The following is a 23768-nucleotide window of genomic DNA, read 5'->3' as shown; positions in this document are numbered from 1 at the left end:
GCATTCGCACGCTCGATATTTTATCGATATCAAAAATGTGAATCTGTTTCTTAACGGTGTTTAAATTGTATATATTTATTTAATTAACAAATATATCTAATTAAGATTTAATTAAATGGAAAAAGAAAAGAGAAAGAAAATAAACATTTATAGAATATAAAGAATATATATATATATATATATATATATGTAATCTAAATTGTGATCCAGATCAAGATTTATTGGAGATTCGTAGAACGTGACTGATTATTATCCTAAAACACGATCAATACGTTATCACAGATATAATGAATATATAATAAAAATATATAAGATCATCTGAATGTATTTACTGATACTTTGATAACGTATTGATCGTGTTTTAGGATAATAATCAGTCACGTTCTACGAATCTCCAATAAATCTTGATCTGGATCACAATTTAGATTAGATTAATGACGTATCGCATTGTTTCGCAAATACAACGCGCACGTTTCCAGAATAATTTTATGTTAATAATAAATCTACGCAATTTTATATATATATTTGTAATATGCGTCCATATTTAATGTAATACATCCCGAATAGATTCGTTTTCAATTTATACAATTATTCAAGCGAAAAAGTTGTCAGAGTTGCGCGAAAAGGAATTAAGATCTCTGTCTCTAGTAAACTAATAATTCCAAGAGAGGGAAAAGCGCAAAAAATCTATGTCCGTGAATGAGGTATCACCGGCTACGAGCTTCTTCAGTTTATAACCGACATCGAGCGAACAAGGTCTCTCTATAAATGCGTAGCGTTCGTATTGATAGCTTTTAGTTGGTGGGAGGTCGGCCTTTTGGCGAGAAAGATACGACGCAACACACAAACATGACGCACTCGCATTGAATATACACACAGCATTGTTTATTTTTTTTTTTTTCTTCTTCTCTCTCGCCAGTTTCTCCTACCAGATCCGTTCCTACTCGCTTCAATCGCGCATTCGCTGCTAAAAAATCGCGCAAACGCAGTAATGTAAAATAAAACCGGAGTACAGCGAAATGTTTTCTAGTGCAATGACACTTCTGTGCCCTTTTATGTCAAGTTGAAGCGAATTGTCAAGTTTGCGGCTCCGGAACGTAGTTGCCCAGCAAGTAAATGAGTGTGCAGTTCTTCAGTGAAAAAATAAAGTGCATCGAACAATGAGTTATATTGTGCAGCCCGCGTGACAACGCAAACGTAGTGAAAGTAACGAAGAGAGTTGTTATTTAATATGCAAAATATTTCCGCGACAAAAATATGTAAGAATCTAATATACATGTGCATCACAGAATTCATAAGATATTAAAACTTTTAATAAATTAATTAAATAGCTGTGTTTCAATTACTTAAGCTTCTTCTTATTATTACATTATTAATATTAATGCAAAATAAAATTGTAAAAATATCTTTTTTTAAACAAATATTAAACAAAAAATTTATAACAAAATTATAGTTTTCATAAAACTCAGAAAAAAGAAGCAAATGTTATAAAATCAAATTTTATAAAATTAAAAATAGAATAAAAAAATACAAAACCTAATACAAGCCAGACGCGAAAAAAGTACAATAAATGCTGAATACTAAATATGAATGCTTCAGTTGATGTAAAAATATAGGAATTAATCAAGGATGATTCGGTCTTTATTTTAAATTGTTATCATTTTAAAGAGAGTACACAAAATATTTCGATAAAAGTAATGAAATCGAAAATTATAATAAAGTTCACATAACATTTTTTAAAAATATATAATTATATCTAGAAAATCTTTTTTTCTATCTTTTTTCTGTTCTTAAAATTCTCAAAAATATATAAAATATATTTCTGCAACTTTTATGTGCAATACTTGATACTGCAATAAAAATTAACTTATGATTGTGTGATAAAAAGCGTTTTAAATGGCAAGGAAAGGTTTCTGTTGAAGCAACAGGTCGTTAAGAAGTGAACTACGCTAAACAGCTATGCGAGTGATTTGTGTATGTGTTTAAACTCACGTATAATCGATGCAAATGAACATCATAATGTATCTTCTGAGTGCTCTTTGTGCGATTAAGAGTGTACGTTTGTAAGAAATTTAAAAATAAACCTCGTCGACGTGATCAAACAGTCGCAATTAAACACTTCATTATGCTGTGACAGTGAATCGACGACGTTGAATCGATATTTCATGCAAACGATTCAATCTAATAATTAAATTAATGTATATATCTGAAAATTACTAAAAATAACATCTCAAATTGAAAATTAAAAGTCATTTAAATTAAGTCAGTAATTGTATCTCTTATATAAGATGAAAGGTTGTATAAGTTAAAAATTATTATTTATATTGTAAATTCAAAATTATATTTATAAAAAAAGTGTTTTTTTAACTACTTTCGTACGAATTGAACTCGTACGTATCAAAAAGAAGTTGAAAATGCTTGGTATTGTAACGGTATTACTAGATCCCTTCTTGCTGATCGGACTTTTTGTCGGTAGCCTGTACTTTTATCTCAGGGCGACTTTCGATTTTTGGCAATGTCGTGGTGTACCATTCAAAAAGCCGACTGTGCTCGTCGGGAACTTTGGTTCCCTGCTCCTATTCCGAAAGTCACAAGCGGAAGGTGTCGAAGAGATGTATCAGTGGTTCAAGGACGAAAGGTTCTTCGGCGCCTTCCGCGTAAGATCGCCCGTGTTGATCCTACGCGATCCCGATCTGGTGAAGAGTGTATTTGTCAAGGATTTTGCCTGCTTCACCAATCGTGGAATTCCAATCAATAACGCTCAGGTAACGCGCAATTACTGTCTCTTTTTTCAGATAAAAAATAAATGATTTTCAAGCTTGTCCAATTACTATGTTTAATTGAATATTTATAAACAATAATATACATATAAGCCTCGCGAGAAAAACTTTGATGGGAAAATTTTAATCCCATTTTCATCAGGATCCACTTTCCGGCCACCTGTTCAACCTCGAAGGGCGCAAATGGAAGGGCCTCAGGTCGAAATTGACGCCCGCGTTCTCGTCGGGCAAACTGAAGCGCATGTTCTACCTGTTGGTGGAATGCTGTGAGAAGCTGCAGAGACTCATCAACGCGAGTTGCAACACGGATCGCAGTACGATCGAGGTGCGGGAACTCGCGGCGAAATTCATCATCGACGTCATCGGCAGCTGCGCCTTCGGCATACAGATAAACGCCCTGACCGACGAGGAATCCGAGTTTCATCGAACGGCGAAGAGGCTCTCGAAGCCGAGTTACAAGGCGACTCTCTGGCGGATGCTGCGAACGGCCATGCCAAGATTGTACAGGCTGCTTGGCGTCCAGGTCATCGATCCGAGTGTCACCAGATTCTTCAAGAACGTCGTGTCGCAGATGATCGGTCAAAGAGAGAAAACTGGTACGCGAAGACACGACTTCATGGACCTGCTGGTCGAGCTGAAAAACAAGGGCATTCTAGAGAACGAGACCGGCGTGCAAGTCTGTAACAACGAAGACGTCCAAGCAGCGAAGGAAATAGGTAAATTAAATCCAGCAATTAAGAGAAATCACAATCTTTTTTATTCACGAAGGCTAAAAAAATACTATTATTTTTGTAGAATTAGATGAAAATGCTATTGCGGCACAAGCGTTTGTCTTCTTCGCCGCTGGCTATGAAACGTCCTCGAACACGATTGCGTTCTGTCTCCACGAATTAGCTTTGAATCAGGAAATTCAAGAAAAAACCAGACAGGAAATACACAACGCCATAGAAGCGCGAGATAATAAATTAACTTATGATGCTGTACAAGAGATGAAGTATCTGGATATGGTAATATTAGGTACGCATTCGATGCAATACAATTTAAGGATAAATATCTTTTCAAATCTAGGAAAGAATAATCGTTCTGTAATTTTTTGACCCTGAATACAATTTTGGTCTCGTTATCAACAATACTGTACCACGTTACAATTTCGAGAAGTTTGAGATTAGATTTGTAAGAAAGGCTATTTTAATTTTAAATTTTAGAAAAAATCCGACAAAATTAAATCTAATATATTACTTCATTCAACTTTAACATCAAATGATTCTTGTATAATTTTTATATAAATGTTTGCAAAAATAATCTAATTTTTTTTTTAATTTTTACACATCGGTCATATTAATTTTACTATTTAAAATTTATTTTAACATTAGATTTGTATTCAGCGATTTAAAAAAGATTAAGTTTGATAAATGATAAAATTGATTTAATTCTTTTTAAAAATAATGTCTATTTTCTTGAGTTTCGTTATTGTTTATTATTATATTTATCAGAAAGATTTAATTTTTATATTAACGTTTAAACATATATTTTTGTTATTAAGTAATAAGATTCAAATCCGAATACATTTATCGTCAAAATCATAGTATTAAAAACAAAAATTTGAAAAAATAGAATTATTACAAGCATAAAAATGTGCGCAGAGACTCTCAGAAAGTATCCACCAGCCCCACTGCTATCTCGAAAGTGCGAATACAATTACCAAATACCAAATAGCAAAGTGGAACTGCCAGCCGGTATGCGGGTAATTATACCGATTTATGGTTTTCATCACGATCCAAATTATTATCCTAATCCGGCGAAATTCAATCCTGAGAGATTTACGGAAGAAAATAAACGCACGAGACATCCTTATACATATCTTCCATTTGGAGAAGGACCACGAAATTGCATAGGTATCAATTTTTATTTATTTAATTTCTCTTGTTATATTTTCTCTTTTTATTGTAATATTAAATCGAATTTTTTAACTGCATGTATGTAAAAGAGTTTTGGCATTTTTCAAAAATTTCCTGTGTATATTCAACTTTTGATACATCTTTTGCTGTGTGTGTGTGTGTTATCTCTATTTTTAAAATTCTTTTTTCTTAAAAATAAAAACATGTAACAATATATGAAATATAACGAATTATCAGTAAATTGAAATTTAGAGCAACGTAAAAAAAAAATACGTTTAAAGAGTTTTTATACAATAGTCTATTCAATTTTAATTCTTCTATAGAATTGCTGTAAATGGCAACGACAAATTAAGCAAACAGCTTATCCGGAATTTATAATTTGCTGACTCAACGTACATTGTTACGTCACCCATTACTTTGCTCATATGAACCAAAAAAAGCCTGATTGTCGACACTCGAAAATAATGATAGATTCGTGTCGATAAGAAATCATATCTATAGAATTTGCAAATGCCATGTAATCTCGCGCTTATCGATTCATAAATTTTCTTTAGCTTATCTTTGTTTGCCATCATTTATCTTTGTCACTCTCCCAGCAAAACAAAGCAAAATAATACTAATATTTAACTAGCATTGAACTTATATCTTTAACTAATCATTAATTTAACTAATAACTTAATATTTAATTAAAATAATTGACAAGTTATATTTAATAATACAAATAATTATGTAATTTATTATATTACATGTAATATACATATAATATATAATATATATTATATGTAATATTATATATAATATAATAATTAATACAAATAAAAAAAATATATTTTTAAAAATTATGTAATATGTATACACAAAACTTATTCAGTAATTTATTTAATAATTATTTTCGACAGTTAGCTGCAAAATTGTTCAAACGTGCAAATTTATGCGATTATAAAGAACAACCGTGATAATATATTGTGCAATTTCTACAAAAAAAAACTCGTTACAATTTGATAAGTTGGCCTCGAAACCGTTATTAAATAATAACGACACTCGTCATAATCGCTGAGACGGCGTAATTTGACGATTTCGCAACTTTGCAGGAATGCGATTCGCGTTGTTACAAATCAAGATGGGGATAATATCATTTCTCAAGGATCATCAGGTCGAGATATGCGAAAAATCGAGCACGCCAATAAAGTTTAGCAGACGAAGTCTCGTGACCACGAGCGAAACGGGATTTTGGCTCACTATCACTCCCTCTTCCTAGATCTTGTCCATTAAGAAAAAGTTTTTATAGTAATATATATATAATTAAACATTAAATGTACATGTGTATATAATCATAAATATACATATTATATCTAATAATATACATACTTAATTGGCGGCAAAAATAGAACGAAGCTATTATTTCTTTCCTTATGTTATTTTATATAAGTTGCTTAATTAAAACATCTCAGAATTAGAAATGTCTTAAGAAGAGAATTCATTAAATTAATTAAGCTTATATTCTTGTATGTTATATTTTATTCAATGGAATCGAGATATATATGCTATAAACAGGGTGTCTACTCCCTGGAAAGTATGGAAAATCGGGAATATTTAGGGATTTCTTTTGTATCTGGAAAAATCAGGGAAGTCTCATGGAATTTTATTAAGACTCAGGGAATTTTTTCGCAAATTCTTTTTTTTGATAATTTTGTTTTTCATTTTGGGTTTATTTTTAATAAAATATTTTTCTAAATTTCTTGATAAAATTAAACAATAAGTCTCACTATTAAATAAAAAAAATGGCTTGAGACAAATTGAGATGTCAAGTTTGAAAATTCTACAATAATTTTACAAAAAGTTCTATGTGTAAAAATTATTAGAATATTATATTAGATAATTATATAAATTCGATCGCCCGAGACACTGGACGTAAATAAGATTCATGTTATACTGACGTTTCGATATCTAATTTGTTTAACAAATATTCTAACAATTTTTACGCATATCTAGAACTTTATTCAAAAAGTATAAGTGATTACAGGACGATACAAAAAAAAAAATAAAAAATCTCATTTAAAGTCAATAGAACATTCGAAATATGATCAGCATTTTATCTCACATTCAGTGTACATGTTCGTTTGACATTTCAATCAATCTAATTTGTTTAATAAATATAGTGTAATAATTTTTACACATAGAATCCTCTCTGGAAATTAAAAGTGATTATAGACTGACATGAAATCTCATTAAAATCGATAGAACTATCAAAATATGACCAATGTCTCATCTCGATATTTACTAATATCGTTTGACGTTTTGGACGATCTATTTTGTAATTTGTTTAATAAATATTCTAACAATTTTGATATATAGAACTCTCTTTCTCTCTCTCTCTCTCTCTCTCTCTCTCTCTCTTTCTCTCTCTCTGAAAATTAAAAGTTATTGCAGAATAACACGAAATCTCATTAATCGATAGAACTATCGAAATATGACTAACGTTTAATTTGACATTTTTACGCATATATGTAAAACTTTTTGTATAACTATTATGAAACTCTTAAACGCTTAAAGTCTGACAAGAAACGCTTAAAAAATCGTCGGCAGATAAAGTAAGTGAAACAACATGAACTTGGCGTCTCAGTTTGTCCTGTATAAATATATATTTTTTTTGTTTACATATTTAATGTCGTAACATAATATTGAATATGAAGTACATACTCTTTAAACTTACGTAACTTTTAATGATAAAGAAATGAAAATTTCATATAAATGAAAAATTATCTTATGAAAGTTATTCAGTTTTTTTTAATACATTTAGAAATCTAACTAATTGAAACTTAAGAGGCTCCGTATTTTTCCTTCGTTTGGAAAACATTAGAAAATGCATGTAATAAAAGATTTTATTTTAGAGAAAGTTGTATTAGAAAGTCTTGAAAATATTCTTTTTACCTTAAAATTTTGAACAAAAATACCTGAAAAATCAGGAAATCTTTTTACAAGATTTGAGTAGACACTCTGTATAAAAAAATTGAAAGAGAAATAATTTTCTTAATCTTAAAGGTAATTATTTTTCCTTGAAAAGTTGGAAAATACTTTAAGTTTTTTTCTAATTCTAAGAATTTTAATATATCAAAAAATATATATTCAGTATCGCAAAAAAATAAATAATAAATAATGTCTGCTCTTTTTATTAGAAAATAAAAAGAATACTGACATAAACAAAATCGTTAGAATGTTATCGATCACTTATATCAATTGAGTTATTTGTCATAACTTTTACAATCGCTTTTAAGGATTTATGCATGCGCATAAATAATAACCTTTAATATAACGCGACAAATTACTTTAATCTAAGAAATAAAAATGTGTGTGCGTGTGTGTGAATTGTGCTGTTTTACATATATATAATTTTACATATATAAATTATAAAATATTTATAAAATACCAAAACAACGCACATATCTCTCCATTTATTATATTTATATAAATAATTTTGTAACAAAACAATTTATGTTAAAAAAATTGTATCAAAATTATTCATGTAATTTACATCAAAATTATTTATATATATATATATATATAATTATAGTATATTCTATAATATTCATATAATTATATTATAAAAGAAATTCTCATGTACTTATTCAATATCTGTCACTGTATATATTAGTATTTTATACATACTTGAAATTAAGAATTTTCGTTTGCGAGAATTATTTATTCATTATTTTACGTTTTATTTCTAAAAAAAAAAAGTAAAATCCAGTCCAAACAATATGTAGAATATTTTATTTTTGTACATGTAAAATATATTTGTCTAATATACATGCACAGACACAAATAGAAATGAAATGTACCGTGTTATTGAAATACAAATTTTATTATTTCTTATAACGTGCAATACACACAAAATAAAAATTACACGCGCACTTATTTCGTTCTCTAATGTAAACTACTCTAGTCTTAAATTGTTTTTTTTGTATACTTTATCACACATGTCTATATTCTCTTTTAAAACAGAGAGGGTAAAAGAGTTCAGGTCACACGTCAATACAACTGTGCAAAACTGATAATATAAACAAACAGTTTAATGATATAATGATAAACAAATAACAGTGTTGTATAATTATAAAAAATATAGCAGCTGATGCGGTAACGCATCAGCTGCTATATTTACAAGGTTTCCCATTTGAAATACTGCTCTATTTTAAAATTGTGTAAGTATTAAATTATATCAACACTATATATATATATATATATATATATATATATATATATATATATATATAGTAACTATTTAATTAGTAACTATTTAATATGATAATTATTTAATAATATATATTAATGTATTCAATTATTATTATCACAATTTTCATTAATTTTTTACACATTATTATTATTAAAATTCGGACATTTCAGATGGGCCACTTTGTATATACGTATGTATATATAAACAAAAAAATCCTACCGGCGGTCGACGATATATGTGTCTCTGTGTATATCGAAGAAGAGCGGACGTTACTCCGCGATCTTACGCACACCATAAATTGACTCGGCCGTAATCAAATAAGGCTATGTCGCGTCGTCAGCTGATCGGAGCGCGCGGCACGTACAGTCGGCTGCGCGCTTCGCTTGTAAAGGCACTAGACAATTCACACAACGAAAGAGTTAACAACCACCAACCACCACCTATTCTCCTCTCCTCAGTGCCGTCAGCTCCTCCAGCTTCCGGCTGTGCTGTTTACTCGTCGCAAATCCGTGCGTTGACCGATCGTAGTAACAGTATTCGCGAGCCAGTGCACACACTCACGCTCTTGTGGCTCCTGTAAAACCCGTAGAAATATTTCGGTGAAAATTGAAACCGCACATCCGTGCTCCGATTATTCCCCCCGCAAGATGGAAACGGAACGCTAGGCGAGGACGACGTTACAGAGAAGGAGAGAGAGAAAGGACGCTTCTACGGGAATAATGCCACGGTAAGCTAAGAGTCTCTTCCGGAAGCGATAACTCGGCCCTTTAAACGCGTGCTTCTCCCATTCTTGTCACACGTTAATATTATAATACATTACTGGCAGGCCAGTAGCGTATGCGTCGTCGCCAGCAGCCAGCATTTGCGTAAAACCCAAGAGAGAGAGAGAGAGAGAGAGAGAGAGATCTGTCCTGTCCGTCCGCGAAGGAGAGGCATCCGCGAGATGATGTTTATATAGAATGGAGCAACGCGATCGAAATGCACGATAGACAATAGATGGTCTCCCGGGACGTCCTCCTGGAGATCAGAGCGATCGTCCAGCTCGTTAAAACAAGCGGAAGTCTCGATAGTTGTTATATTTTATCGTATCTCGTTTAATGTAGGTTAGAGTGATTTGCACTGAGCGTTGCTGCTTTTTATTCGGATATCGAGTGAACATCCGTGTATGCGCTTCGCATATCCTGCAATTTATCTCAAAAAATAATCTGTCAACGATACGCTTGAACGATACATATTAAAAGCGGTATTTCGTCTGATTCTAGATGTCACACTACGGTAGAAGCACCTACAATCAAAGGACTGCGGTGATTGATCATGAAAGACAGTTTCAAGAAGATCTGGAACGGGCCCAAGCCCTCAGTTTGGAAAGCTTAGCTCTAGAAAAATTTAGATTGCAAAAGTTACGTTCAGAGTTTAGTAATGTAGACCAATCTTGCCATACACAGAACAATGTGTGCAATACAAATAGTTCAACATCAGAGACAGACAGTTCACAGGGAGAAAGGTAAGGATTTTTCATGCTCTTTTAATATTATATGAAGTAATTGTACTTAATAATGTATGTTTATTTATTTATGATTACTTTAATCTCTTTAGAAAAGTTTTGTTGCTTTATTCTTCGCAAGACTGATTAAATAATCTAACAATCTTAACTATTCAACAGATCTCAATGCAGAAGTCGACCAAGACCCTCCATTAATACAAATCAAAAGAATACTGTAATATTAGCACCGCCACCTCCAATACCATGTAGAAGAAATTCAACAGCCACTGTTGCAAGTCAGGGTTCTTCTAGTGACTTAATCAATTTTACAAGTCCCGTGAAGCAGGATAATCTGGCTGAATATTGCTCAGCACCACCTCCACCACCACCGTAATATTTTTATGATATATTTTTATGATATAAAATGTATTTTTAGTTAATGAGATAATATTTTAAAAACTTGTCTTTATACATATTATTTATATATAATTTTATTATTTTTATTTTAGTATTTTAAAGTAAATCAGAGATTCATATAACAAATAAATTATTAATCAAGTGATTTATGCATTTGCAATGAAATTTAACGAGTCAATCTTTCTTTAGTTGAAACAATAACAATTTTATGTCCTTGTATAAACGTTAAACTATTAAAAGCTAAAACTATTAAATTTTTTGTTACAGAAAAGCACCAGTAGAACCAAACTGGGATACACATCCGTCATTATTGAAGAAACAATCAAGAGTTTCTCGAAGTAATAGCTCAGTTGGCGCGTATCATTCCAGAGATTTTAGATATCATTCTCTTTCTCCAGGTCCGAGATCTTCTACAGCACCATGTACGCCAGGAACACCGGGAATTAGTCCCATTATGTCAAGAGCTAATAGTGTTAGCAACAATGTACCTGATATTACACCACAGGTAATGAAGATTTATATACAATTTGTTTTGTTCTGAAATGAACATTCCCAATCTACAAAGTGTTTTTCTTCCTTTTATTTTTTTATTTTTTTTATATATATACATTTTTTTTTAATACGACTTATTTACATATAAATTAATATAAAGCAGTCTGTTAAAATGCAATCTTTCTTGCAGCCTGCATGGAAATTTATTATCTTTAAGCATCTTTTCTTCGGACAGGTATCTCATATATCTGAAGATTTGAGAGATGCTTATACTATTTTCCTTTTTAGTATTATTAGACCTTTTTTTAGTATCATTGACCTATTTTAACTTATCTCTTCACATAATATTAAGTATAGTATGTACAAAATATTAGTTCATCAAACAGGTTTTCACATGCTTTGCTTCTTTTCTAATGAATGCAAAAATATTTCATCATATATACTTGTATTGCTAACTTTTCAAGCGAGGGATGTTCATCCATGCATGATCAAAGAGAATATCAAAAGTTGTATATTTCTTTTTTAGATTCCTCCATTGCCTACAAATTATAGACCAACTGTTGCACCTGCCATGTGTGCTCCGTCAATAGCAGCATTCTGTGTGGATGACGAACAGTTGAACGTGTTAAAAGTAATAGAGAAGAAACCAAACAGCAATCTTATAGACTTGAATAGTTTTGGGGATGACAAAACGGAAGACAAAACAAATGTGCGAGTTAGCGTGTTGGAAGCATTCGATCCATTACTTATTAAAACTGACAGTGGAAATGATTCCGTGCAAGAATGTAGAGATGGTAAATTATTTAGTCTCATATTTTATATTGACACAGTAAAAACTCTGTTATTCAAACTGTTGCAAGAAGTTCAGACGTTAATGAGCTTTCAGCTCGTTTATAATTTCGCAATTTTTTTTTCTTTTGTAACACCGTTACACGATTTATTGCATTACATTTCATTTCTAGCATTAAAATAATATTTATATTTTATAAATTTAAACAAGAATTAATGATATATCATATGTAATGTACATCTAAACGTATTTCTGTTGCAACATTGTCTTTATTTTTGTTTCCTAAATGACACTGTTTAGATAATAGAAATTTGACTATAAATTATTGATTAATATAAAAAAAAACAAAATATATGTCTGAAAATATTTTTCGTATATGAATAAAAAGAAGATTCTTTGTTACTACTATAGATTAATTTTTTTTACAGATTTGCAATCACAAGTTAGCGGCAGTGTGTACGATCCGTTTGATCCATTTGATTATATGTACAGCACTAATGAAAGCGTCAATTCGGATCCAGTTTATGCTGCTGTAGAAAAATCTGCAAAATCACCGGCTATGTCACCAGCTGCGCCACCTCCATTGCCTCCTCGCAATTCATCCGCATGGAACACCATAGAAAGACGAAAAACTTCTTTAGATCGTCGAGTGAGTCTCTCAAAAAAGTTTTGTCCAAAATTTTAATAAAATAAATAATTATAATTATACTTTTTTTATTTCTAGCAAAAACGTCAAACACGATTATACGAAAATGTGACTGTCATAAAAACCAGATCATCTCTTCATGATTGTGATTTGAAAGCATTTCATAAGATGATCAAGTCTATACGAAGTTAGTAAAATGTTTTACTATACATTACATTTTAACTAATACACATCTTATTCGTGATTTTATTTAATTTAACATTATTTAAGGCGAGTTTCCATTTAATGACCCCAATACAAATATTGGATACGTTGTCAGCCCAATGATGGAGAATTTATATCCAGATGGCACAAGTATAAAATTAGTAGTTCATCCACAATTAGTCAATAATGATAAAGATCCTACACCATCTATTTCTTTTACTTGCAATGGTAAGTTACAGGAATCTGTTTTAAATCAAGATTTATACCTCTTCTTAACATTACATTGCTTTAAATATTATATTTTCAGTGAATTGTAGCGTCGAGCATGTTATCTTGAATGTCGCCTGTTCCTTAGAGGATGAGGATACAGTAAATGTAGAAAAATATTGTTTAAGAGTGTGGGGTCTAGCTGAATACCTCGCACCAAATACGACTTTAGCACAATATGAATACATACATCAATGCATTAAGTTGGAAAAGGATATCGAATTAGCTATAATGAGCAGAGCACAAATTAAACAATCAATTGCCCGAACAGTCAGTATCACATGTATTGTATACATTTATATAAGTATTGTTAGTTATTCAAACACTAATTGCGCTATTTTTCTTTTCCAGCTGCAAGATGATAATTGTGATCAGTATCTAAGATTAGAAGATATTTTACCAAATGAACCTTTGCAGCCTATTTCGTACGATACATTAATTATTTTACTAGGTACAGCCATAAACACACATATGTGCACAGAAATTTCTTGTTTATGATATATTTACTTGGACATTGCATTTTTCAATTGTAGAGACAGTAGAAAAAGAAATGGAACGCGTAGAGAGCGCTGCATTACAATTACTAAATACAAATCAGGGTTCTGTCTTACTACCTCAACTTCAACCACACTGCGTCGTGCAAGCAGTAAAAGCGGTGTGTGCCTTAATGGGAAGCATTGAGACGTTCGAAATTACGGAAGCTGTTGACAATTTCGTAAATGCTTGCTGCCAATTTCTACCGCAATCTCACACAGCTAATATAGATTGTAAAAAACCCGAAATCCTACACGAAGATGGCGATTACGCTGTGGTTACTTTGAGAAAAAAGTTTCCCGATGTAATTTCTTCGCATTGTCATAAAATTCGCGATGCCGTTCAAGAACTCGTCGAGACGTACTGTCACGCGTTCAGAGTCGATTTTCAATTAAACAGCAAAGGAGAATTTCCAACAAGTAAGAAGAATATGCAAAATTCTTTATATAAAAAAATCAGTATTGTTAAAATCATCATATTATTTTTCCTTAATAGATACACTAATTTCATCGGAAGTAATCGATACAATTCTGGTGCGCGTCGGAGCTCTACATAGGCTGCCAACTACATGGAAACACGACGATTATATAGTAGCCGCTCAAATCTTTCATGGAACTCGACCGGTAGGAAATCCAGTTTTATCGGAACCAATGACAGTCAGCACGAATTTTTACCCAAGAATTCTATTTAATTCATGGTAAGAATGGGAACACATTCGACACGTTTACTTTCCAAAAGAAATATGTTTATAAAAATTAATAAAAATCATATAATTTATATTAGGTTGGAATTTCGCGGAATAAGTGTCTGTCAAGTACCAAGGGAAGCCAGACTTGTATTAGTTCTTTATGGTCGCACTTTACAACCTGCTGAGCACGAATCAAATTCGTCCGTAGAGAATGCGATGCAGAAGGAAGAACTCGGATGGAGTGCTATACAGTTCTTTGATTATGATGGGTAAGTGATGAATATTATAAATAATATATCACGCAGATTCCTTTTCATAAATAATAACATATGAACATAAGGCCAAGTAGAGCAATAACAAAATGTTGTTTATTATTAACATTAAAATCAATACAAAATGTTACATTAATACAAAATTAACAAACATATAACAAAAACCGCAAATTATGAAACGTTTCGGCATTGACTTATGCCATGTTATAATTAGTAAAGATGTTGACGAAAAAACAAATTCGTATGATTAGATTGAAGTACTCGCATATCGATTTATTTTCTTACGTTTAATAGTTTAGACGTGGTGTACATTAACGTTACATTATTGTCTATAATCTTCAATAATAAACCTTGAATGTTGGACAGTCCATTTTGATTTTTTCTGGTCGTCATACAAATCATACTGTGAAAGTATGGCAGAGAACAATGACGTTGCCCTGATGTGGGTGCCCGGGCACTCAGACATAAAGGGCAATAAAAGAGCCAATCAATTTGCTTAGTTTTTTATATATGGGACTACTATGAAGCTTCTATTATTGTTTATCCCATTGTTTACCGTTGTGATAATGATTGTTTAATTTTGTGAGAAATCAATTTTTTTATTCTTTTGTTTATAGCTATATATTTAAAAATGAAATTTAATGGATAGCCATTATCTATTGTAATAGGATAAATATACAAAATATGATATTTTTCTTATAGAATATTGGATGTAACAAAAAGGTCTATTTATTAAACTCTATATTGGGTTGATTTTATGGCATAATTTATGCAGTATTTGGAATAATAAATCATCTACCTGAATATGAGTTTTTGATGCCACTCTAACAAAATATATATATATGTTCGCTTATGTTCTGTTTTAGTGTTATGAGCCAAGGGAATTTTTTTCTATCTCTTTGGCCAGCAATCGCAGACAAAAGATTAGGCCCAGCGCCGGCACCCGGAATTCACCCACGTGGCGGTACTCATCCCATTATAGGCTTAGAATTGCCTGATTATGGAGGAAAGGTGTTGTTCCCTACCGAATTAAGAGATTTCGATGTGGAATCATTAGATTTTAATTCATTAGATCAAAATACACAAGAACTACTGATTGATATTACACAGCAGGATACGTTTTCTAGGTATGCCCTAATGACTGTATCATAAAATGAAGAAAGATTTCTCTAAACTCTTAAACCTTAATGTGTCTTACAAAAGTTATATCTTTTCAGACCACCCATCGACGAAAGAGAAATTTTGTGGGAGAAAAGACATTATTTGCATGACAGGCCCGAAGCTTTACCTAAAGTGTTATTAGCCGCACACAGTTGGGATTGGGCGTGCTTACCGGATTTACACGCTTCTCTTAGAGTTTGGAGCTCACTGCCTCCAATACAGGCCTTACAGTTACTTTTACCGTGGTACGTTTTCATGAACATTATTTCTCTGTTGTAGAATTCCTGGAAAGGACAAAAAAGTCTTGTACTACACCGCATTTTTCTTGTTTCTTTGTAGCTTTCCAGATATGAAGGTCAGAGAAATGGCAGTTGGATGGATTCGCGAGATAAGTAATGACGAACTTGTCGATTACTTGCCGCAACTACTTCAAGCAATGAAACACGAGACGTATGAAGCTTCACCTCTGACCCGATTCTTGTTAGAGCGTGCCTTATTTTCACCGAGGGTGGCTCATCACATTTACTGGTTGTTAACTCAAGCGCTGCCGGGACAGAGTCCCCAGGTACAGGTTGGGTGATCGTGAGCATTTGTAACATTATTAGTTACTTGTGCGTTTTGTATTGAGTATTAATAGTAACAAAATATTCTCATTGCAATAAAACTAGATTGTATAGTGTTCAAAAAAAATATTTACAATTTTATATTAACTATAAAATTAAAAGAACAAAGTTAACACGCTTAACACGATCTGCATTATTACATATGAAACCTATTGTAATAAAGGATATTGTTTCTGTTTCAGAATTCTGCTGAAATTGCTGCAGAAGATGACAAAGCAATCAGCTGTGCTCGTTATCAACGAAGATTGCAATTAATGTTAAGAGCATTACTAGCGGTTATTGGAGATGCGCTGAGAAATAGTTTCCTGACCCAACAATTGTTAGTTAAAGTACGTTTTAATTATATATTTCTCGGTTTTATATGAAACGGTCACTAGCTAACTTGCAATTTATTTACAGAATTTGCATGAAATAGCTGAAAATATCAAAGTTACGAAGGAATCGTTACGAATGGAGACGCTTAAAACTGGTTTACAAAATATACACTGCCAGTTAATGGAGGATGACGGTACGTGTTTACCGTTGTCTCCTAGTAAACTCGTATTCGGTATCAACGTACAGACATGTGCCTATTTCCCATCGTTCACTCTCCCATTGAAAATCAACTTTATTAGTTGTGACAATGTAATAAGTCCGGCAATTTTCAAGGTACGTGTTATTTAACTAATAGAAATAATTCCGTAAAACTGTTTTATTCACGTTCCCGTTACGCATGCTTTTCCTTTCCAGGTCGGCGATGATTTACAGCAGGATATGTTGACTCTTCAAATGGTACGCATTATGGACAAGTTATGGTTGAAGGAAGGCCTCGATCTGAAAATTGTCACTTTTGCCTGTGTGCCCACCGGCCACAAACGTGGAATGATAGAGATGGTAACGAATGCAGAAACATTACGAAAGATTCAAGTTGAATTCGGGCTAACTGGATCGTTTAAGGATCGACCGATCGCAGAGTGGTTAGCAAAGCATAATCCCTCAGAGTTGGAATACGAGAGGGCGGTGGAAAATTTCACCGCCTCTTGCGCCGGTTACAGCGTCGCCACTTATATCTTAGGAATTTGTGATAGGCATAATGATAATATTATGTTAAAAACGTCTGGTCATTTGTTCCATATCGACTTTGGAAAATTCCTTGGCGATGCACAAATGTTTGGAAACTTTAAGAGGTGGTGTATCTACAACATAATTTATTATATAGTTTATGTATATTTAGCGTTACGTTGCAATACATGTTTTATTTCTATTTTAATTCAAATAACGAATATGCGTATAATTTTGTGTTATACTTTTTCAATTAGAGACCGAACGCCGTTTGTGCTGACGTCAGATATGGCATATGTTATAAACGGTGGCGATAAACCCTCAGCAAAATTTCACCATTTCGTGGATTTATGCTGTCAAGCTTTTAATATAGTGCGGAAACATGGAAATCTGATTCTTCATCTTTTTGGACTGGTATGTTTTATATAATATTTATACTCTAAAAAAATTAATATTTCTATTAAAAAAGAAAAAAATGACTGCAAGTCACAATCTTAATAATTTTCTATAGCTACTCAGCTTTTATAATACTTCCTCAGTTTTTTTATAATTCAGTTGGATTCAAACCTTGCTGATATATTGTTTTGTAAACTCTGAATAGCAAATGAATTAGTATATAATGTTTAATTTTCTTTATTTTTAATTAATTTTATGCTAATAACTATACACCAAATTTTCACTCAATAAGATTATGTTAAAATAATCTATTGAAATTGTTTAATTAAATTGAATATCCTTTAAGTAACAAAAAATCAAATTATTTTTGAATGTATATGAATCTTTTTATTTAATTAATTATTCTTATAAATGCAAGAGCGCAATTTGAGTAAAATATATATACAAATAGAATGCATTTTAAATAAAGAATTTACGAATATCTTCAACCACGCTATGAAAACAATAAAGCCACAACGGAAGGGCTTTATCCGTAATGCTTTATCAGAAAGCGGACCGCTATCGCACTAAACTATACACGATGTTGTTAATTGGTCATTATCGCCCGCACTCTTACAAAATATCATACGCTGCAGCAGTCTGAGTCAATCACGTTGAAAGTAAAGTGCCATTGGAAGTAAATAAAAGTTGAGAAATCGTAGTGACCACAAAATCTCCCAAAAAATTAAACAATTACGCCGAAGAATAAGGAGATCCGTTTATTATTATCTTAAGAAATAGATTCGCACATATAAAAAATGGATAATTTAATATCTCGGAAAAATCTTTTTGATCATCCACATAAACAAGATATCATAGCGCGAAAATTGCACGATATCGAAATAAAAGATCATTTGAATAAAGCAAGAATGAACGAGTACACCACTTCGCAGATGACTTCGTCCGGTATTCCTGGGGTTACTATGGACGCGGTAAGTTACGTGCAGAAGGCACTGCTTCCCGGGCAAACAAATCCCGAAGCAGCTGCGACTTTTGCTCGAATGATAGAAAGTTCGTTGAAAAGCTGGTTCACGCAGTTCAACTTCTTCCTGCATAATCTGGCGCAGCTTAGATTCTCCGGAGATCACAGCGAAGGAGAATTACTGTCCTTCATTCCGCGTACATACACGTGAGTATATTTTTCCATCTTTGATATTACATAATCGATTATGATCGCGAAAAATAAAAATCTGAGAATATGACTCTTCTGGTTTCTCGGATACTAATTTATTTATTTACAATTACTTATACAATTATTTATACAAAATAAGTTTTATATTTGTATAATCATTGTAGAATGCAACAGGAAGGTCAATTAACAAGCGTGCAAGTTCATGGGTACCAAAAGCGTTACGATCCGGAAAAATATTACATGTATATTTTGCGAATACAACGAAAAGGACAACCGGACCCGACGTATCTGTTCCGATCATATAAAGAGTTTTGTGAATTTTACCAAAAATTGTGCATACACTTTCCACTTGCTAAAGTAACCAGGTAAAAATTACATATTTACACATTTTATTTTATCATTTCATTATCATTATTATCCTACTTTTCATAATGCTTAATGCAAACATTGCAAGATTATCACACTCATATACATTGCATCATATCTATTTATATATTAAAATATTTCTATATATAATATGTTGCATATTTTATTCTAAATATAGTTAAAATTAAATTTAAATTTTGAATATTTAAATTATATATAAAGATAAGTAAACATAACATAAAATCCAAATTGAAGCGAAAATATCCATCTTTCATAGAGATATGTCATGAGAGACATCTTTATATGTATACATATAACATTTCTATAAACACATTTCTCTCTTATTAAATATTTTATTACCCTATTTAAAATATTTCTATATATGTAATATATTACATATTTTATTCTAAATATAATTAAAATTAAATTTTAATTTTGAATAGATAAATTATATATAAAGATAAGTAAACATAACATAAAATATCTGAATTGAAGCGAAAATATCCATTTTTCTCTTATTAAATCACTAATTCGCTATCTGAACGACTCTTTGTATTTGCGCTATCATTTTGCTCTCTAATCATCTTATTTGATTCCTCATCTCGTGACAACGATTGTTCTTTTAAATTTGAATCTTTGGATGTAGAAGGCTCCGTGTTTACAGTCACGTGCTTATCACGCTCTTCCGAATCGATAATTGACGACGATGATAACTGACTCACAAGGTTTGCTTTCCAGTGATCGTATTGCACTTCATTATTGACAATTGCTGTCGAATTACTGGCGATTGAAAGAGAAGAGACTTCATTTTTTCGCATTATTTTCACACTCGATTCAAACTGCGAAACTTTTCGATATAAACCTGTCATTGCTGGAACTTTAGAAGCTTCTTTCTTTATCGATAAACGTGCTCGAAATCGTTTTAAACCCATCTTTTTTCCAGAATTTGATATTATATCTTTAAAAATAAATTAGTCTATATTATAATATATTAAATCTTCTTAAATAAAGTCTTAAAGTCTATCTACCAGGTAGAACAGAAAGTCACAATAATGTCAAAATACATCAAAATAATTAAAAAATGATCGAAAAGTGAGTTTTTGCAGCTATATTTTCGTCATTTTGACGTCATTTGACATTACTTTGACACTATCGTGACTTTCTGTTCTACTTGGGTATGATCAATAACGATTTCATATTTTTACTGATAATTTTACGAACATTATATACATATATCGGGAAGGTATAATATTATTTACTTTTGCAAGAAAAGAAAAAATCTTTAATATATTAAAGACTTGATAGATCTTCTTTTAAAAGTACGGTATATTTACTTAATATAATTTGATATATATCTCTGTCCTAAAATTAATTTATTATTTCATTTTGCTGCTTTGCAACATTAATTTTCCTAATAGTAATACACAAGTTAACATATTATAATAACTATTACCAAATACTTACGAAACTGTTAAGGGAATTATCACCACTTTGCTTGCTGAAGAGAATAGATATCGAGTTCTAAAATTTCACGAGAAATCGAATTATGTAAATGTAATCATAGTCATTATTATTACATTTCAACTAATTACAGATCAATCTGCTTATATACGTTATCACGAACAGAAGCTTTCCGCGATGTATTAAAAAAAATATATGCAGACAAGACAGAAACGGCACGTAGAAAGTTCACAATGCGTATATAAGAAGATATTTAACGCAAAAACTCTTGGCGCATAATGTCGCACTTTTTGATATGCTTTATCTTTAGATTATCCGATATTAGTCAGACGTCATAACAGTCTTAGTCACTCAAAGATTAATTGACAAGTGTAACGCAAAATTCATTAAGCACAAATACCACAAGAAGCGAATTAATTAGAACTGACATTCCCATTTTCCATTATTAATTAAAATGCTGTTTAAATTTATTATTTCACAGTAGGATAAATATTTCACGCTGCTACTACTGCTTAACAGCTGTTTGGCTTTATACTGTTTATTTACGAATATCGTCTGTGTGATGATATGTACATTATAATCTTTCAAATGAGACACGAATCGGGATATTTACGAATACGAACGTATTTTTGCATTTGAAGATAATAATCTTGACTCTTTCTACTTTTCAGTTTACCGAGTGGAATAAGCGTAGGACGCTCTAATATTAAGCAAGTGGCTGATAAACGACGAGCGGATATAGAAAAGTTCCTTGTAAGTCTATTTAAAATGGCACCAGAAATATCCCAGAGCGATCTGGTATATACTTTCTTCCATCCGTTATTGCGAGATCAACAGAATGCTGACATACGTTTACGTAAAGTCAAAGGTATATTCTCGACATTATAAATATATTTTCAAATATATATATATATATATATATATATATATATATATATATATATATATATATATAATTACAATTATTATAATATTTAAAAATAAAGATTTGCAAGCAGAAGCTCTGTAAAAAATAGAATTAATGGAAAAATAATCATGTAACATTTGGCCGATTTTTTTAATAATAGTTGGAAATTGGTGGGCTGAGAAGAGAGTCAGAGACAACGTACAAAGTGGTCAGATCAAGTTGTCTCTTCATTACACTCGTGGCACTTTGTCCGTCATGGTTTGTCACGCCCGAGGACTCCCCAAAGTCGCTAATGCTCAAGAACCGAATACATACGTGAAAGTATACCTTAAACCCGATCCTACAAAGGCGACGAAACGGAAAACGAAAGTAGTAAAAAAGAACTGTCATCCATCATTTATGGAGATGGTAAGTAATAAAATCAGATTTAACAAACTCTATGAATAAGACATATATTAATTAATTGATAAGAGCGATATATGTATATTATAATATATTTTTAATATATTACGCATTCTAGTTAGAGTACAGAATGCCTCTAGAAGTGATCAGAGAGAGAACACTCGAAGCAACGATATGGAATCACGATACCTTGCAGGAGAATGAGTTTCTCGGTGGTATAAGTTTACCACTCGGACGTCTTGACTTGACAAACGAAACTATTGAATGGTTCCCGTTAGGTAGTGTACGATGAGACGAGTACGAAGGCTGTTCCGGAATAAAGTCCTTTAATGCTCATAAATATCATCATTAAGATATATAAGAAACGTATTGCACAACGTTAAAATTTGTTTAGTGTGCACAATCAAGTGCAATAATCATCATGCTTCGCGAGATATAAAAATAATTTTTATTTATATAGTTTCATTTGCATTTTACAATCAGAATTTCGTTTCTTTAGCGAAGTAAAGATTTGATATAATAAATATTAAAGATTGTGTGATATACCAAGAAAAAAGCTATATGAAGAAGTAAAGAGAATAGAGAGAGAGAGAATCAATACTTTACAAAAATTGCTAAAAATATTAACATATATAACAATTATATATAAAAAGAATCTAAATATGCATATGCATGATCGTACATAAGAAAGAAAAAGAATGTGAAAGTTTAAAATTATATATCTTTATCATGTGTTTAGATATATAATTCTCTATTTATATATTTTTAACGAAAAATATCTTTGAAAAGTATGCAAAATTTAGCATGAATTTAATCTATATATTATCTAATCTATATATTGAAAATTTACTCTTTTACAGAAATTTTATACACTTATTTATTTATATATTTTTCACTTTTTATCAACTATATTGACCATCAATTGTAAATAGAAATTTAATCCATTTTATATCACACACAAGTATGGTAATGAAATAATTTCTAATCAACTATAATATTGAACTCTTTTAGGAATATTTTGTAGTCTAAGTAAAATTATACAATTTTTTATCACCTATATCTAGCTAAAAATTAAAATTTTATATAATATATATATGTATAGTAAGCTCACATATTTCACTGACTTATCTGTCTATGTAATGGCCTCATCTATAATAAATATGTTATATAATATTAATGAAATTATGTAAATATATACTATCAAATTCGTATAATAAATAATTTTTAATTACACATATGTTATATCATGCAAACAAACATATTTATGCTAATATTTATTTATAAATTCTAAAAAATTATTTTTCTCAACAAGTTCTAAAATTTTTATTTAGCTTGAAAATAATTGCCTACTATATATAATATATAGAAAAATCTAATAACTTTACGTGCTTTGAATGTTTATAAAATTTAATTGATTACACTCACAGTCACTGAATAATTATAATAAAATTATTTACCGATAAGTGATATGGGATTAGCGTGATAAATAGTAAACTCACTGCACTACTGTAGGTAAGTAAGTATCAAGTCGCCATGTT

The 23768-nt window shown here is 31.1% G+C and overlaps 2 protein-coding genes and 1 long non-coding RNA gene across 15 annotated transcripts; 2 read left to right on the top strand and 1 right to left on the bottom strand.

Moving 5' to 3' along the window:
* Positions 1–736: 736 nt before the first annotated feature.
* On the top strand, positions 737–6361 carry LOC140670960 (probable cytochrome P450 6a13). Of its 2 annotated transcripts, XM_072901903.1 has the most exons (6): positions 737–1259; positions 1889–2765; positions 2923–3496; positions 3576–3797; positions 4424–4675; positions 5770–6361. In XM_072901903.1, the coding sequence occupies exons 2-6, from the start codon at positions 2415–2417 to the stop codon at positions 5934–5936; spliced, it is 1566 nt and encodes a 521-aa protein (XP_072758004.1). In that variant the 5' UTR covers positions 737–1259; positions 1889–2414; the 3' UTR covers positions 5937–6361. The 2 variants fall into 2 exon arrangements, with proteins under 2 accessions (XP_072758004.1, XP_072757994.1); XM_072901893.1 differs by having other exon boundaries at positions 737–2765.
* Positions 6362–9323: 2962 nt separating this feature from the next.
* On the top strand, positions 9324–22901 carry Pi3k68d (phosphatidylinositol-4-phosphate 3-kinase catalytic subunit Pi3K68D). 12 transcript variants are annotated; one of them, XM_072901828.1, is made up of 27 exons: positions 9814–10008; positions 10172–10413; positions 10573–10782; positions 11077–11147; positions 11208–11314; positions 11492–11536; positions 11828–12095; positions 12520–12740; positions 12816–12924; positions 13008–13169; positions 13249–13478; positions 13560–13659; positions 13742–14161; positions 14238–14439; positions 14526–14699; positions 15569–15829; positions 15920–16108; positions 16203–16434; positions 16669–16815; positions 16886–17134; positions 17216–17652; positions 17785–17941; positions 18856–19091; positions 19259–19459; positions 21593–21789; positions 21989–22236; positions 22349–22901. In XM_072901828.1, exons 2-27 carry the CDS (start codon positions 10172–10174, stop codon positions 22520–22522), a joined length of 5289 nt encoding a protein of 1762 aa, XP_072757929.1. In that variant the 5' UTR covers positions 9814–10008; the 3' UTR covers positions 22523–22901. The 12 variants fall into 12 exon arrangements, with proteins under 12 accessions (XP_072757871.1, XP_072757963.1, XP_072757949.1 ...); XM_072901770.1 differs by lacking the exon at positions 9814–10008 and adding an exon at positions 9324–9636 and having other exon boundaries at positions 11077–11314; positions 22349–22900; XM_072901761.1 differs by having other exon boundaries at positions 11077–11314; positions 22349–22900.
* Positions 20111–21538, bottom strand: LOC140670988 (uncharacterized). Its single transcript, XR_012047654.1, has 4 exons — positions 20925–21538; positions 20720–20822; positions 20323–20418; positions 20111–20240 (listed from the first exon to the last, which is right to left on the bottom strand). It is a non-coding gene; the product is annotated as an uncharacterized lncRNA (long non-coding RNA).
* Positions 22902–23768: the final 867 nt, after the last annotated feature.

Source organism: Anoplolepis gracilipes, chromosome 1, assembly GCF_047496725.1.
Source record: "Anoplolepis gracilipes chromosome 1, ASM4749672v1, whole genome shotgun sequence".
Classification (NCBI taxonomy): domain Eukaryota; kingdom Metazoa; phylum Arthropoda; class Insecta; order Hymenoptera; family Formicidae; genus Anoplolepis; species Anoplolepis gracilipes.
Note: the sequence above shows the minus strand (reverse complement) of the source record. Positions and strands in the feature narration are given on the sequence as shown.

Coding starts and splice junctions, on each gene's coding strand:
- Pi3k68d (XM_072901789.1), top strand. CDS start 10,172: ATGTCACACTACGGTAGAAGCACCTACAATCAAAGGACTGCGGTGATT. Junction 15,830..15,919: donor CAGCAGGATACGTTTTCTAG/GTATGCCCTAAT, acceptor ATATCTTTTCAG/ACCACCCATCGACGAAAGAG. Junction 17,653..17,784: donor ATGTTTGGAAACTTTAAGAG/GTGGTGTATCTA, acceptor TTTTTCAATTAG/AGACCGAACGCCGTTTGTGC.
- LOC140670960 (XM_072901903.1), top strand. CDS start 2,415: ATGCTTGGTATTGTAACGGTATTACTAGATCCCTTCTTGCTGATCGGA. Junction 3,497..3,575: donor CCAAGCAGCGAAGGAAATAG/GTAAATTAAATC, acceptor TTATTTTTGTAG/AATTAGATGAAAATGCTATT. Junction 4,676..5,769: donor AGGACCACGAAATTGCATAG/GTATCAATTTTT, acceptor GCAACTTTGCAG/GAATGCGATTCGCGTTGTTA.